Source organism: Danio aesculapii, chromosome 20 (genome assembly GCF_903798145.1).
Source record: "Danio aesculapii chromosome 20, fDanAes4.1, whole genome shotgun sequence".
NCBI lineage: Eukaryota > Metazoa > Chordata > Actinopteri > Cypriniformes > Danionidae > Danio > Danio aesculapii.
This window is the reverse complement of record NC_079454.1, coordinates 7,952,381-7,968,432: the sequence shown is the minus strand read 5'-3', so window position 1 is coordinate 7,968,432 and position 16,052 is coordinate 7,952,381. Positions and strand designations below refer to the sequence as shown.

The 16,052-nt window shown below is 37.1% G+C and overlaps 1 protein-coding gene across 1 annotated transcript; it reads left to right on the top strand.

Annotated features, from left to right (window-relative positions):
• The first annotated feature begins 288 nt into the window (after positions 1-288).
• zpax2 (zona pellucida protein AX 2) lies at positions 289-15,701 on the top strand. Its single transcript, XM_056481675.1, has 21 exons — positions 289-308; positions 382-434; positions 516-596; positions 679-803; positions 962-1,102; positions 4,053-4,106; positions 5,508-5,675; positions 5,746-5,842; positions 7,693-7,910; positions 7,981-8,131; positions 8,204-8,412; positions 8,500-8,617; positions 8,964-9,166; positions 9,556-9,670; positions 9,757-9,923; positions 9,995-10,089; positions 12,044-12,174; positions 12,980-13,169; positions 13,240-13,396; positions 15,173-15,284; positions 15,352-15,701. The coding sequence occupies exons 1-21, from the start codon at positions 289-291 to the stop codon at positions 15,420-15,422; spliced, it is 2,676 nt and encodes an 891-aa protein (XP_056337650.1). The 3' UTR covers positions 15,423-15,701.
• Positions 15,702-16,052: the final 351 nt, after the last annotated feature.

Genomic DNA, 16,052 nt, shown 5'->3' with positions numbered 1-16,052 from the left:
TACCCACGCGTCCTCAGCTCTTTCGCTTCTTTCAGCACGTCTGTTTTAACAAACACAAAAGAAACGTTCACTTCATCAATAATATATGATCACTATGGGCACAGAGTCCAGTTAACCCTCAAAACTCCACACCTAGTTGGACGGAGCTGTTGAACCTGCTCACCTGTACGCAATTTCGCGCAATCAGATGCAACGCGCATGCCCACTAATCACCCCTCTCACCGCTCTCGCGTTTGTGTGGAAAACATAACATTGACGGTTTATATACACTTTAAAAAATATCCAAGAATGGGGTGCTTTGAAACAGGGTATGTTTAGGGCTGTTTAAATATGAGTGTTTGGATCACGAGGTGTTTTGATTAATTTTTTTCATGTTTGTAGAGCTTTATGGCTTATGACCACACTAATAAGCACGTTTGCGGATGCCTTTGGAGGTAAGCCGTGCTATCGGTGTAAAATAGCTTGAGTCAAGTGTTTGTAATACTTTAATGGATGCATTTCTTTAATTGCAGAAGAAATTCAAGCTGAATGTCTTGGAAACCGGGTGCAGTTTACACTCCCTGGTTCTTTGAGTCTTCTTGAGGTTTATGCAGTCAGTAAGTTGACTGACCTTTTGCCTGCGTGCCAGTGAGTTTAATACACCCAGCACTCAATTCAGACCTCCTCTGGTTGTTTCAGATAACACCCAGACAGTCCTTCTCACACCTTTCCTGGCAGCTCAGTGTGGATACACACAGAAATCTGATCCCTGGGGCAATATGATAGTGTCAGCTTCCCTACAGAGCTGTTTTGCAGAGAAACAGGTTGTGTCTTTATAAATTTTAAACATTTACCAAGGTCTAGTTCTTAGGCTGTGGTTTATATGTAAATATGAAGATAGAAAGAGCGTTTTTAAGGAGAAAGTACTTTTGTTTTAATCTCTAATAACACTTACCCAGCCATTCTATATGTTTTTCTGTAGGGTGAAAAGAAAACTAACGTAGCTATGCAGTTTAAACTGTACAAATTCTCTATGCTCTCTGAAAAAGTCCATGAAGTGTCCAAGTCCTGCAGTTACACCATGACTTCGCGTGAGATTCTGTGTGAGACCAACTTCATGGAGGCAAGGAAACTCTTTATTTGCTTCAAATTTGCTACGTTTTTGGATGTTACAGTGCTTATGTGGTCATAGTGCATTTAAAGGGATAGTTCCCCAAAACTGAAAATTGCCATTGCTTACTGTCAGTTGTTGCAAACCTGCTGGAGTTTCATTCTGTTGAACACAAAAGAAGATATTTTGGAGAAAACTGGAAACCTGTAACCATTGATTTTTCCATCGTATGTTTTTTTTTTTTTTCTACCATGAATGCCAGTGGTTACCAGTTTTCAGCTCTCTTTAAAATATTTATTTTGGTTTCAACAGAATAAAGGAGTTTTATAAAGGTTTGCAACCACATAAGGGTGAATAAATTTTCATTTTTGGGTAAACTATCCCTTTTAATTTGACCAATGACAGCTGTGTTCCAGACAGTCAGAGGTATGAAACTTTAAATTGTCCTACTTCCAACCTTTTTTTTCCAACCATTTTTCACTCAGTAAGATGTGAATATTTCATAACATATGTTATTGTGCCAATTCTGACTAACAAAAAAAAAAAAAAATAGAAAGTGATAGCTGCCATTATTAATACAGCTAACGTGAAACAAAAATAACTGTATATTGTGCTATAAAACTAATATAATTTTAGACAAACCCTTTATTAGTAGAGTTCACACTCATTTTGGTTGTAAACAAAACCTTTTTCCCTTTTGAACACAATATATTTTATTTTGAGAAACATTTAAAATACTTTGGAGCAGTAAACATAAATCTGGCTAAATAATTCAAATAAATCATTGACTTCTGATGTCTTTATTTGTTTTAAAAACACAGATTTCTTTACAATTAAAAAGGCGACAAAAAAAAAAAACAGTAATAAAAAAAATATTACACACACCTTAGGAATGGTATAGCAAAAAATTTTTATGGTTTTAAAACCTTGACTTTTCCAAACCGCAGTATACCTTGAAAACAGTTCTTGTCCCTTGCCTAGTAGCTCCATACTAATCTTGCTTTAGCAGAACTAACCATTGATATCAAATGACGCATCTCATGATCTTTTATCAGCCTCAGTTCACGAGTCCGTTGTTCAACTTCAAGCAGCTTTCTAGATGTTATTTCCAAGAATGAAGTACAAAAATTCCAGATTCTGTGTTGTTTGAAATGTGTCATTAGTTCCCGGAGGTCAATATTGCTGCAGTGTTTAGCTTCAACTTTAATTAAATGCACTGGAACCAACTAATTTTAACTTATTTTAAGACCCCGGTAAGGCCCAATCCCAAATTAGACTCTTCCACTGCATCCAAAAACTGAAATATCACCTTTGAAAGATGCATTTTAAAGTATGAAAGTATTAAGGCACATTTGAATCACATTCTGTTGCCTTGCATATCTTATATCTTTTTTCTTTTGTATCCCCCAATTCTGTGTGTTATATTCCTGACAGCTGATTTTTACAAATTTAAAAAAAAGGTTTAGGTTTGTGGTCATTTTTCTGTGTAAATGTGAGCAAATATTTTCAACTTTGATGTTATTTGCAATAAGACATGTACACTTGTGGATAGAAAAACATGGGTGCCACATGCATGTCTCTTGAGTCCACAAAACTGTAGGGTGTCCCATTCATCATTTTAGTTTTAGGAGAGGGAGTTTAAACCAGCCCTCAATACTTGATACTAATTGGACAAATTTTCAAGGTGTGACATTTCCAGATAAAACAAATAAAACTGCTTTATTCAGGTATAAGAATCATCTTGAATATTGTGTTCAAAGATATTCACGCCAAACATGAATTTCTATGTTTTATTTGATTTGCTTATCAAATTTCTATATGGGAAATAGTATATGGTGACTAGATTTCTATTGCAAAGCTGTGGAAAGGGGTTAGGATTCAGTTTGGGATTAGGCTTGTGTGTTGAAATTGATAGCTGGGGATTATTAAGAATAATATTGCTTGAGTATACACTACCGGTCAAACGTTTGGGGTCAGTCTTTTTTTTTTTTTAGAAAAAAAATTAAAAGATTCTTTTCATCAAGGCAGCATTTATTAAATACAAAAAAAATTATTAATTGCTTATTGTATGTAGTTTCAAATTAAATTATTACTCCAGTCATTATTGCTCTTATTACTATTACCATTAATAATAATAATAATACATTCATTCATTTTCTTTTCGGCTTCTGGCCCTTCTGGGGTTGCCACAGCGGAATGAACCGCCAACTTATCCAGCATATGTTTTACGCAGTGGATGCCCTTCCAGCTGCAACCCATCATACACACTCATTCACATCCATACACACTCATTCACATCCATACACACTCATTCACACACATAGACTACGAATGATTTAGCTTACCCAATTCATTTTTAGACTTGTGGGGGAAACCAGAGCACCTGGAGGAAACCCACGCAAACACATGGAGAACATGCAAACTCCACAAGGAAATGCCAATTGACCCAGCCGGGGCTCGAACCAGCAACCTTCTTGCTGTGAGGTGATTGTGCTACCCACTGCACCACCATGCTGCAATATTATAATAATAACAGTTATTAGTATTAGAGTGATTTCTGAAGGATCTTGCGACTAAGGAAGCTGAAAATTCATCTTTAAAATCACGAGTAAATTATTAAATTAAATTATAAACTACTTTTTAAGTTATTTTATAGTGCAATAACATTTTGCAATTTGTCCTGTATTTTTGATGAAGTAAATGCAGCCTTTGTGAGCAGGAGAAGCTTATTTTAAGACATTTAAAAATCTTACTGACCTCAAACTTTTGACCAGTAGTATACATGTAAAATATTCTGTGACGCATTTAATAAGGCACTACTGCAGCACAGTTTCATCAGTAGTTCTGTAAAAGGGTTTGTGCTACCTGCTCTGGCTTGGACAAAAATGTATCAAATGCAGTTTTAACCAATTACAGAAGTTTGTTATGCCTCCTTGCCTTTTGCATGCTTCTGTTCTGTCAGGTATCCGTAAGGAATGCAATACCAGATGTGAAGGCTGCACCAGTAAAACAGTGGGCAAGTATAAACTCTCTTTTATTTTGCTTAAGACCCGTACAAAGAGAATATGAAAAGCAATACAGAGTACTATTTCTAATGTGCTGTTTGCCCATAACACAATTTAAACTGCCATTTCTGACTGCAGTTCAGAGCAATCTCCATCCACATACAACTTAGTGAATTATTAGAACTAATTTCTAGAGGATCAAGTGATATGATTGATTGTGGCTGGTCTCTCATCAACAATCCTCGAAAAACCAATCAGATGAATCAAATCCTACAATAAATAGCCCATTTCGTCTTCCCTTATCTTCATTTTGATGAATTCCCGTCCGCCCCATCTTCCCCTTTTCCTCCTTTACCAAGGGAAGCTATTCTATTCTATTTTCAAAAGTTTGCAATTTAGCTTGTCTAAACTGAAATGGAAAACGGTGTTTTCAAACTAAAACAGGGTCTTCAGTGTTTTCAAAATGCTTAGTTTATAAAGGCATAAGGATGCCAGAGGCTGTGTTGCACAAAATAAGTTGGAAAATATTTAGCATATTTACTGGCTTAAAAATTCTTGCATTGCAAAAAAAAAACATACTGTTTGCAATGGTGCAGTTGCATCTCCTGCTGGTGAGCAAAAAACAATGGTTGAAGATTGTTCATCGGCACTTTATTGTTTTTCCTGGATGTAATGGTGAATTTTCTGCCAAATTTGAACCCCTGAATTTTTTTAAGTAAATTTGTAAATAAAAATTAAAAGAATCTCAAATTGCATTTTAATTTGTATATATTATATTTTCAAACACACTGAATATGTTAAAGTTGGATGTTTGAAGCTTAATTTAAAGTATTGAATTTAAGTATAAAAATATTGTATACCTAAATATAAATATTCACAGCTTAAGTAAACAGTTATAGTAAAATTCAGAACCTACTGTAAAATTCAAGCTCTTGAAATTCTTAACCTCAAATAGAAACACTAGTTAATTCAGTGTATTATTTTTTTATATTATAGACATACCTGCCAACACATTCGTTGGAGATTCCCATATTTAAGACCCATCTCTCGCCACCCTTGCGTTTTGTTATTTCTACTGGAAAACTCCTGTAAATTCACCACCAGGACCCCCCTCCCTTCTCCCCCTGACTATTTTTGGTATAGTAGTCTGTAACACCCCAACTTTGCTATAGTATCCAATCGCAGTGGCTGCCCAAAACCCACTCCACAGTACAGTTACTAACACCACAGTACAGTTAAGTGTGTTATTCAGACATCAAACCCCAACACCTTTCCCACCTCCCGTTCTCCTGGAGACAAATGTTGGCAGGTATGATTATAGAAGATATTTGGTATTAATTTACTTCTATGGTCTAATTTCACATGTCTTCTTTTTGTACACATAAAATCAAATATCCTGTTTTTTGTAACAGTCCATAGATATGCCTAACTTGAAACTCTGGAGGATTATTCTGTTCACCCCTGAAGAGAGGGCTTTTGATAAAGAGACCATCGAACAGAAAGGCTACAGTCTTAACAGTTCTCCAACACGACTGGTCATGCGAAGCCCTTACAACATGGCTGAAACCTATGCCCAACGTGTAAGAACTGACATACATTAAAACATTTGTTCCTCTGTAAAGCCTGAAGTGCTGCATCTTTCCTTGTCAGATTGAGGATATTGATATGATGGTGTTCAAATCGGTGGTCTTGTTCCGAGATCGCTGGATGATGACTATAGTGGAGTCTGCAGCCGTTTGTCCAACAAGTGAGATTTCATTCACATGCTTTTGTCTTATTTAGCCACTTTGGTCTCCAATGACTCTTTGTGTAGTTCATTGTTCATACATGGATTACTCCGTTAGCTGGATCAGATGGTTGAGGATTTGGCACCATCTGGGATAGTTTTTTTTTCTGCAAAACTCATCCAGGAGTTGTTGTCATAGCAACAAGTCTGTAAGCTCAAGCATGCTCCCAAGCAGCTTATTTCATATAAACAGGATTAGATTGTGTCAAGGTGATACTGACAGTATGTACAAACAGCTAATATTTTCTTAAGGGTAATCATAATATGGGGAAAATAAATGTAAAATCTGAATTTTGTAAATGATTTAAATATATACAGTCTACACATGGGGGTGGTTCCTTTTCAAGGGATTCAAATAGAACCTCTTGTTAGTGATTAATATGTACACTTTAGCTACCAATATATACTTTTAGGATGGCAAAATGTACCTTTTAGACAAACACCAACTTTGAAAATTTACCACTAATAGTATAATATAGTATAATAATAGACATTGGCAATATTCCTAATGAGAGAGAATTATTTTGTAACTAAAACATTTTTTACATGAGTCATGCATATGCAACGTTGACCACTAGTATGCAAGTGATTTTGATGTAGCACCGAAGATGCAGAACACTTCTAAAATATCTAAATGTGTTGATGCAGAAATCATTTAAACCGCCGGATATACCTTAAAAATTGTAAAACTTAAAAAAAAAAAACTTGAATACTGTCAGCAGATCTGCTCAAAAGGTAAAGCTAAATTGCTAAATACTATCCTCTTGACAGAAAGTGTACAAATAACCTACCACAAATGCAATATCTTATTGCATATCATTTAACAAACTGTTTCGTGTACTACAGATTGTCATTTTGCTCACATGGCTAATAATTGAATATTAATTACATGTCATTAGACTGCTGTCTTGTCATCAACCAATTGCTGCATTGATGATCATGATCATATTTCTCAGATCACAAAAGATCCAGGATCTTCCGAATCATCTTATTGATAAATGGGGCAAATTTCTGAGCAATGTTGGCCAGCTACTGGTAGCCAAATGAGACACGGTGCAACTATTGAGACTGCAAGGGTCACCAGTCATGGTCCTGGACAGCCTTAGTCCCTGCAGAGTTTAGCTCAAACTTGCCTCAACATATCTGCCTGGAAGTTTCAATTATACCTAGTAAGAACTTGATTAGGTTGTTCAAGAGCTTAACTCTGCAGGACACCGGCCCTCCAGGAACGAGTTTGGTAACCCCTAATTTAGAGCAACAGACATTGGGCAACAAGCATTTAGAGAGGAGCAAGCCTATTGCGAACTCATTAGAAATAAAAATTCTTTCAAAACCCTTTTTCTGAATCACCACCACTGCTTATTAATAAAGTTAATATAATGAACCCACAAGGGACCACAAAAAAAACACACCAAAACACTTGACCTACATAAAAGTATTTAAGGAAGCTAACTGCACCTTTTAAATTGGATAGCTGTTGGTATTGTAAGCATTAAATTACATTACCCTGTTTTGTGTTGACTCTTGACAACATACTCCATTGCTGCTGAGTAACCCCCATCTTGTTTGAATTTCTCTGAGTGCTCCTAATCTGTCACATGATTTTCTTCTAGCATTCTGATTGAAGGATCTCTCTATTTGGCATTGACCAATCTAACTGATCCAGCTACAGTTTTGTTGCCCATTCTCAATGGGAAATTCTCAGCAACATTGCTCTAAAAGTTGTGCTGTGTATCATCACCTTTAGATCATTTAAGCAAGACACAAAAAATAGACTCCTAAAGTTCTGTTTTACTCTGATTAAATTTCAGGTGGAGCTTCTGTTGAAGGGGACATGATTTATTGGCGCCTTCCTCTGCGCATAACACCTTTGGTGTCCTCTGAACTTGAAATCCTGGAGGTGCATATGGGTGTTAATGGCAGAAGGCTCACACCTAATGAAATGGCCAGTCGTAGCTATAGCATGACATTAACAGAATCCCATGTTGTTGTTGAGATTCCCATCGGGGCTCCTGATGGATACTTCAAGGTTGAGTTTTCTAACTTGTCATGTTTGTGTTTTGCTTGAATACATTAACTAACACGTGTTTTAATTACAGAGCCATACTCTTAAGGACCAGTATCATATCAGTTACACCATAGAGCCCATGCTTGAGTTACTGTGGCAGGAAGGAGTTGATAAGACCAAATATAGAGTCTTGTTCCCCATCACCACTCCTTTGACACCATGGCCACCTCAAATCGCAGACAGTGAGTGTTGTATTTTGGCCAGAACAGATTGTTTTACTTTATTTTTCAGTATACTTGTTTTCATGTGATCAGAAACTGAACCCAATCAGAAGATGTTTGATGTATTTCTGGGGTACTTCCTACCTGATGTGGAGCTTCTGAGTGTCACCATTGGCTCTGAATTGATCACTGTTCCGGAGCTCATGTTTAAAGGCATTATCCTACAGGAGCACAGCTTCCCCAATGATACTAAGGCATTTTCTCTTCAAATTCCCTTCTCTGAACCACATGTCCAAATAAAGGTACACATTTTAATTTTGGTTCAGGAAGCTTTTTAGCAGATTGTTGGATTTTAACTTTGCTTAATATGGTTGTTTCTTTTAATGCAGAAAGTTCACCTTGATAAAACAACCTACACTCTTCCTGTTGTCTTTGGATTCACTGTCTTGCCTGATCATTCATCATTTTCACACTCGGCAGAGCTAGAAACTTCTGTAACTGACACTGGTAAGACCTCTTGACTGATGTGAGAATTATAAATTGTGCCATGTCTTGCTCTTGAATATCTTCGTTTATGTCAAGGGGTCACATTATGGCTTGTTGGCGTGATCCATATAATAGAGTTATGCATGTCACATTACAGGATCATTGCTAGTAAAGAGTTTATCAGTAGTTCACCCACAAATAAAAATGTTCTTGTAATTCACTCCCTATCAAGTGGTTCTAAACCTTGAAGTTATTTTTTTTCTGTTGAACACAAAATATATTTTGACAAGTTGAAACATGCTGATTGTCGTCTTTCGTCCTTCAACTTCAATGTCTTCTTCAACATCATCTTCAACTTCTTCTGCAGTACTTCCAAAAGCAGAGGGAAACTGTCATCAGGACCACTTCGACATACATGTTGCTTTTGGAAGTGTTCCTACTTCAGACTTAAAGATCACACTGGGACAAACAGAGCTGAATGAGGAAATTTTGCAGCAGTTTGAACACCATTCAAACAAAACCCATCTGACAATAATTGTGCCGTTCCTGTCCCCAGTTGTAGCTCTTGAGGTATTTTTCTGATTTCCTAGGTTGCACTGGTAGTGCTTTATACAGTACAGGCCTCAGGTTGATTTTAAACCAGGGGTGCCCAATCCTGTTCCTGGAGATCTACATTCCTGTAGAGTTCAGCTTCAACCCTGACCTAACGCAACTATACCAGCTAAGTAGGATCTTAGAAGCACTTGCTAATTAAAGACAGGTGTGTTTGATCAAGGTTGCCGCTAAACTCTGCAGGAAGGTAGATCTTCAGGAACAGGATTGGGCACCCCTGATTAAAACTCAATTGCTGCTCTTTTTTTTTCTGTGCAAGACATAAATGCAGATTTGTTTACTACAAAAGTTTGTCATAAGGCCTTAAGAACCTTTGTCTTAAGATTTGATTCTTTCTTTTTTTGAAGTCCATTCAGTTGGCTGGAATTGAAGGAAGAATTGATGTGAAAATGTACAATTCCTTGAATAACTGGAAATTTAACGATGTGTCCCTTACGTGCACCTTTCTGGTAAAATTATCAGGTAGGTTCATATCTTGCCTGACTACCCGGATGATTTCTTGTTGCTAGTTTGCAATGGTGAGTTTCTCATTCTGTCATTTGTACCAGAGTGTTTTCCTAATGGAACGGTTACTGTGGTGCTTCCCAAACTGGAATCAGTACAGTATCTTCCCAGTGAACTCTCTTTAAGGGACCCCACATGCAAACCCTACTACAATGAAGACCACTTTGCTTATTTTCGCTTTGATGTCACCAGTTGTGGGACCACACGAAAGGTACATTTGGGGGACTTGTGGGACATGTCAAGTACTTGCACAGCTGTGGTTACTAACTCTGTCTTATTCAGTTTGTTGAGGACACCATGATATACGAGAATGAAATCACCTGGAAGACTGATCCTTTACCTCAGACTTCTGAATTGGAACCTGAGCCAGTATACAGGTTAGGAGTTTGAATATAAGTTTCATTTATTTACAAAGGGCATTTAAAAAGCATGCTGAGAAACCACATGATTTGAGCTCATTTATAATCAATGTTTAAAACCCTTTGCAGAACAGAAAAAAACACATCTCCTTCACATATAGTCGATTAGGTTGTTGATAGCGACCTGTGGAATGTTGGTCCACTCCACTTCAATAGCTGTGCGAAGTTGCTGGATATTGGCAGAAACTGGAACACACTGTTGAATGTCAATCCAGAGTATGTTCAATCGTTGACATGTCTGGTGAGTGTGCTGGCCATGCAAGAACTGGGACGTTTTCAAGTTCCACGAATTGTGTACCAATCCTTGCAAGAGGGGACTGTGCATAATCATGCTGTAAAATGAGTTGATGTTTGTGGATAAATGGCATCAATAACATGCAGATGTGTTGGTTGTCCATAATATACGCCTCACCATAACATAACCCCACCGCCAACATGTGCCACTCAAATCACAATGCTCATAACATTAAACTGCTCAACCCACATGACCTCATACATGCTGTCTGCTCTGGACAGTGAAAACCAGAGTTCGTCTGTCTTTCGGATGACACAAACCAAGGTCCTGACTCTTTGTGGTCATTAAAAAAAACCCATGGCACTTCTCGTAAAGGGGGGTGTAACCCCGGTGTCCTGGCCAAATTTCTTCTCTGCTCTTAACCATCATGGCCTCCCAATCATCCTCATCAACCGAATTGGCTCTATCACTGTCTCTCCACTCCCCCTATAGCTGGTGTGTGGTGAGCGCACTGGCATCATTATCGCGTGGCTGCCATCGCATCGTCCAAGTAGTTGCTGCACACTGGTGGTGGTATGAAAAGAGCCCCTCATGATTGTGAAGCGTATTTGGTGTATGGCCAAACACAATAAATGCGCTTTATAAATACACACATTACATTACATCTGTTCAGAGAACACCTCTTCAAAGTGCCAGACACCATCGAATGTGAGCATTTGCCCATGCAAGTCAGTTATGATGGTGAAATGTAGTCAGATTGAGACCCCAATGAAGATGAAAAACATGCAGATGAGCTTCTCTGAGACTGTCTCTGACTTTGTGCAGAAATTCTTTGGTTCTGCAAAGTGATTGTTGTAGCAGCTGTCTGGGTGGCTGGTTTGTCTATCTTGGGGGTGAATGCTGGATATGTAGGTCATAGGTTGGTGTGCCATGGTCTGTTGGATGTACTACACCATTTTCTGAAATGTCTTTGGAGACGTCTTATGTTAGTAAAGTTAACATTCAAATGACAGGCAACAGCTCTAGTTGACATCCCTTCAGTCAGCATGCCAACTGCACACTCCCTCAACTTGACTTCCAGCAACATCGCACAGCCATTGAAGAATAGTTGACCCCCTGGCTCCTTTGAATGATAAATGATAGATTTTTTTTCTAAGTTAATGGTGTCAAGCACAAATTCGTATCCTGAAGTGCTATGGAATAATTTCACACTAGAATAGAATGGATTTATACAGGTAATTTTCCTTGTTCTCACACAGCAGAATTTCTGTAGTTTACTGGAAATGTAATACAACTCGGAACAAGTTTTCTTGTATTCTTTAAAGGGTCAGTTCACACATTATCTCGATGACAATTTGCTAGAGATTTCCCAGGGCAGTCTGTATGTGTGAAATGGGCTAGAGATTCCAGAGTTAAACATTTAGCTGTTTCACAATGTAATGCACTGTTTACACAGTACATTACATTGCTATTTACTGGTAATGGAACTACAATTCATTCCAGAAGAATTGCCAGGCTTTATTTTCCAGTATTTTTAGAAGGGCCTGTACACATGATCTGTTCTTGACAAATTACTATTGGGCACTTGTGGGCTTGGGACTATCACTATTGGGCACTGGTATGCTGATGTATAACAATCAGATAAATGCTAATGAAACGTTACTGTTTCTCAAACAGGTTCGTAGTGTCCTGTGTTTATGTTGCAAACGCTACAGAGAGTATGATCTTCCATGCTGTTTCACACTTTAAAGAGCCTCATGCAGATGTGGGGAAGGGTGAACTATCTGTTAGCCTCAGGCTCTCTCAAGGTATGTACACCTATTTTGTTTTGCTAGTGGTTTGCTCTTAATAGCAAAACCGTTTTATTAGTGCCCTATATAAGTTGATTTATAGTGGTCCCTCATTAATTGTTGGACTTGCGTTCTAAAAGTAACTTGCAGTAGGCAAAATCCGTGAAGTAGTCTGCTTTATTTTCACAATTATTATAGATGTTTTAAGGCTGTAAAACTGAACGTAACAAACCGAAGATTCATTCCATAATGTCGGCATATAGCCATGTAACTTCTACCTTTATCATGTCCAGAAGTTCAACTTTTTGTTCGATGGTTAGCATCTTGCTCTGCCCTTTGGGTGCTACTGCAGGTGCCTTTGATTTGAACACTCAACCCCCAACCTGGAGGGCCAGGACACATACGCTACAGACAATTTAGTTTACCCAATTCACCTACAGCACGTCCAGCCTGATCTCACGAGAAAACTTAAGTATTTTACGTTTTGTCTGTTTAGTGGCTAATTCGTACGAATAAGTACGAGTTCAGTCGTACGAAATTGTAAAATTTTAAAAAGGAGGCGTGGCACCTAACCCCACCCCTAAACCCAACCGTCACAGGGGAATGAGCAAATCGTACTAAATTGTACGAATTCGCCACTAAATCAAAAAGTTACGAGCTGCCATGAGATTGTTTTGGCACGTCTTTTGGACTGTGGGGGAAACCCATGCGAACACGGGGAGAACATGTTTCACACTGAAATTGTCAGAGTAATATAATTATATCATTTGAGTAATTACTTTTTTTTTGTTTGTTTACATTTTTTATTTTTTTATCCTGCTAGATATGGTCTACAAACTCTTCTATCATGATGGCGACTACCCACTTTTAAAGTTTCTGAAGCAGCCTCTGTATTTCGAGGTGGGTATGGATCACTCCAGGGACTCCAAGATGGCAGTAGGCCTGGAAAACTGTTGGGCAACACTCACCAAGGACAAAGAGTCCAAACCTCGATGGGATTTAATAGTTGACGGGTATGCTTAATCATATTTTTGTAGAGCATGGCCACTTGACAAGGGTTCAACTTTTTCATCTTTAATTCAGATGTCCTAAAGGACCAGAGCAGACTAAAATCCGTCCTGTAATCGCTGATGACAGAGTAAACATCCCGGATCATTTCAAAAGATTTGAGGTTAAAATGCTGGATTTCACCAAGACCGATAGGAGCTCTACAGATGATGCTGCCACTACAATGAGACGGGTAAGTTGTTTGCAGAATTGATAACGGTGACATTGGATGTTCATTTAAAACAAGTTGAAATGATTCTTTAGGGTCTTAAATAATAAGTCCGAATTTTGGTTACATTTTTCAATGTTAGTGTTATGAACACCCCTTTATGCTGTCAAAAACAGGAGCATTCTTTTGTAAAATATATTTATTGCACTTTTTTAGGATTACTATATACAGTTGAAGTCAGAATTATTAGCCTTCCTGTGAATTTTTTTCCCTCAAATTATGTTTAATAGGGCAAGACCTTTCTCACAGCATTTCCTATAATATTTTTTTCTTTTGAGAGTTTTATTTGTTCTATTTCAGCTAAAATAAAAGCTGTTTTAATTGTCATTTTATTGTCAATATTATTAGCCCCCAGCATGTGTAGCTGTATTTATAATCTGCTTAATGTAGAGTTAATGCTTAACAAATGATGAATTAACTATTTGATAATGCCTAATAAATGATTAATAGGGTTTAGTTATTATAAAGTGTTACCAATTGTAGAACTCTTGTTGTAAAAATTTTTGTGAAACCATTTACTTGTATCAAAATACCGAAATTAAAATGTTAGCTCACCCAAAAATGAAAATTGTCATTATTTAGCTGATGCCGATCATCTGAGACCTTCGTTCATCTTCAAAACGCAAAGATATTTTAGATCATAAAGCTCAAAATTGATTCCTGGAGAGCTGCAGCTCTGCACCGTTTTGCTCCAACCCTAATCAAACACAGCTAATGCAAAAATCAAGGTGTTCAAGACCATTAAGCAGGTGTGAGTTGGAGGTGGTTGGAGCTACTGTAAACTGCAGAGCTGCAGCACTCCAGGAACAGGAGTTTGAGACCACTGTTTCAGATATAATACAAGTGTTTCCTTATTCTCAGTAGATGGCAAAATTGAGAGACTTTCAATATCCATAAAGGAAGCAAAAAACATCCTTAAACCAATCAAGCTCATAAAACAAAAATGACTTTCACTCAAAAGTGACACTTAAGGGCTCGCATTCACAAGAGCAAACAGTGAAAGTCAATGTGCACAGCACTTTCATTAAAGCGTCTCTGAATGAACAACGAAGAGAAGAAACTTGAATGAAGTCATTTTAGTATCTTTGTCTATGGAGGATGAGAGAGCTCTCAGATTTCATGTCAAAAATGTTTTCGTTTGAGTCTGAAGATGAACTAAGCTCTGGGCAGTTTAGAATAACATGGTGAATTATAATTTTTCAGTTTTGGGTGAACTATCCCTTTATGGTTTATTTTGATTGTCTACAGAACTATGTAACACTGTTATACAATGACTTGCCTAATTAACCTAGTTAAGCCTTTAAATGTCACTTTAATCTGAATACTAGTATCTTAAAAAATGTCAAGTAGAATATGAAAGAAATCAGTTATTAACTTATGTTTGGAAATGTGTTGAGTAAATGATGTATGGTGATTACCATCAACAGAAAACCACATTACACTCTACAAGGACACCTGTTATTGTTGTCAAATAAGAGTTTATTTCAATAATTAGTGTTTTTTATGTTTAAATAGATGGCATGAAAAGGTTATAATATTAATAATAACAATAATGTAGTTTAACAAGTAGAACCCTTGTTTTATTATTAGATGTACACATTAAAATAAAAAAAAAAAATCCTTGTTTACATGATTTCATACTTCTGTATAAATAACCAGCACAGTTATTTTGGTGTCTAGTAAACGTACATGAAACTGAAAACCCTGTAACAGTTCATTTACATTCCCAATGTACTGTAGGTGTTTATCCATTGTGACGTTCTTATTTGTCATACTGAAAACACTGCTGATGGACACTGTTACAAACAGTGTATGAATCCTCACAACCCACAGCAGATCAGCTCAAGTCGAGGTAAGAATTGAAATTAAATCAGGTAGAAGTAAATCAAGTTTTTCATCTCTATCTTGGTTTTCTACAGTTCGCAGGAATTCACGGTTTTCAGAGGAAGACCGCCGGCATGTTTTTGTAGGACCAATTCTGTTGATATGAGCGCGTGTCAGTTTTCCAGAAACACGCTTCAGGCTCATTCTGAAGCCGAAACACATGATTTTAAGCAACCACCTGATGCGAAATGAGACTCAGGTTGTCATGAAAATGAGATTTTGGACAAGTTCTGTGATAAATCATCTACTTTTACACACAAATAAAAACCTGTCACACTGGCCTTACAATTAATGTAGATGCTTTGGTTGTCCACAAGATGGCGTCTCGAGATAATAAATCGTTTTAACCCAGGTTTTTGTTTATTCTTGTAATTAATGACTGTTCTGTATCATCATGAGTGGCGTGCTGAAACGCTAATAGGTATTTCAATTTATAAAGACTAATTCATCTTTTAATTGGTGGCAGAATAGTGGAATACTAAGCTTATAAAGTCTTAAGAATGTAGGCTATTAAAATGTACAAATGTGCTTGAAGATGGTTTAAAGCTGACCACGTTGGAATCAAATAAATTTTTCTTTTGTTTTACCAGTCCAGGATGTCTTTATTATTATTATTATTATTATTATTATAAGAAACAAGAAGAATATTTTGAAAAGATTTGTCGAATGCAAGTATAATATTGATAACTTTTGTGGGGGAAATGTCATTTATTATAAAATAATATCATTTATTTTG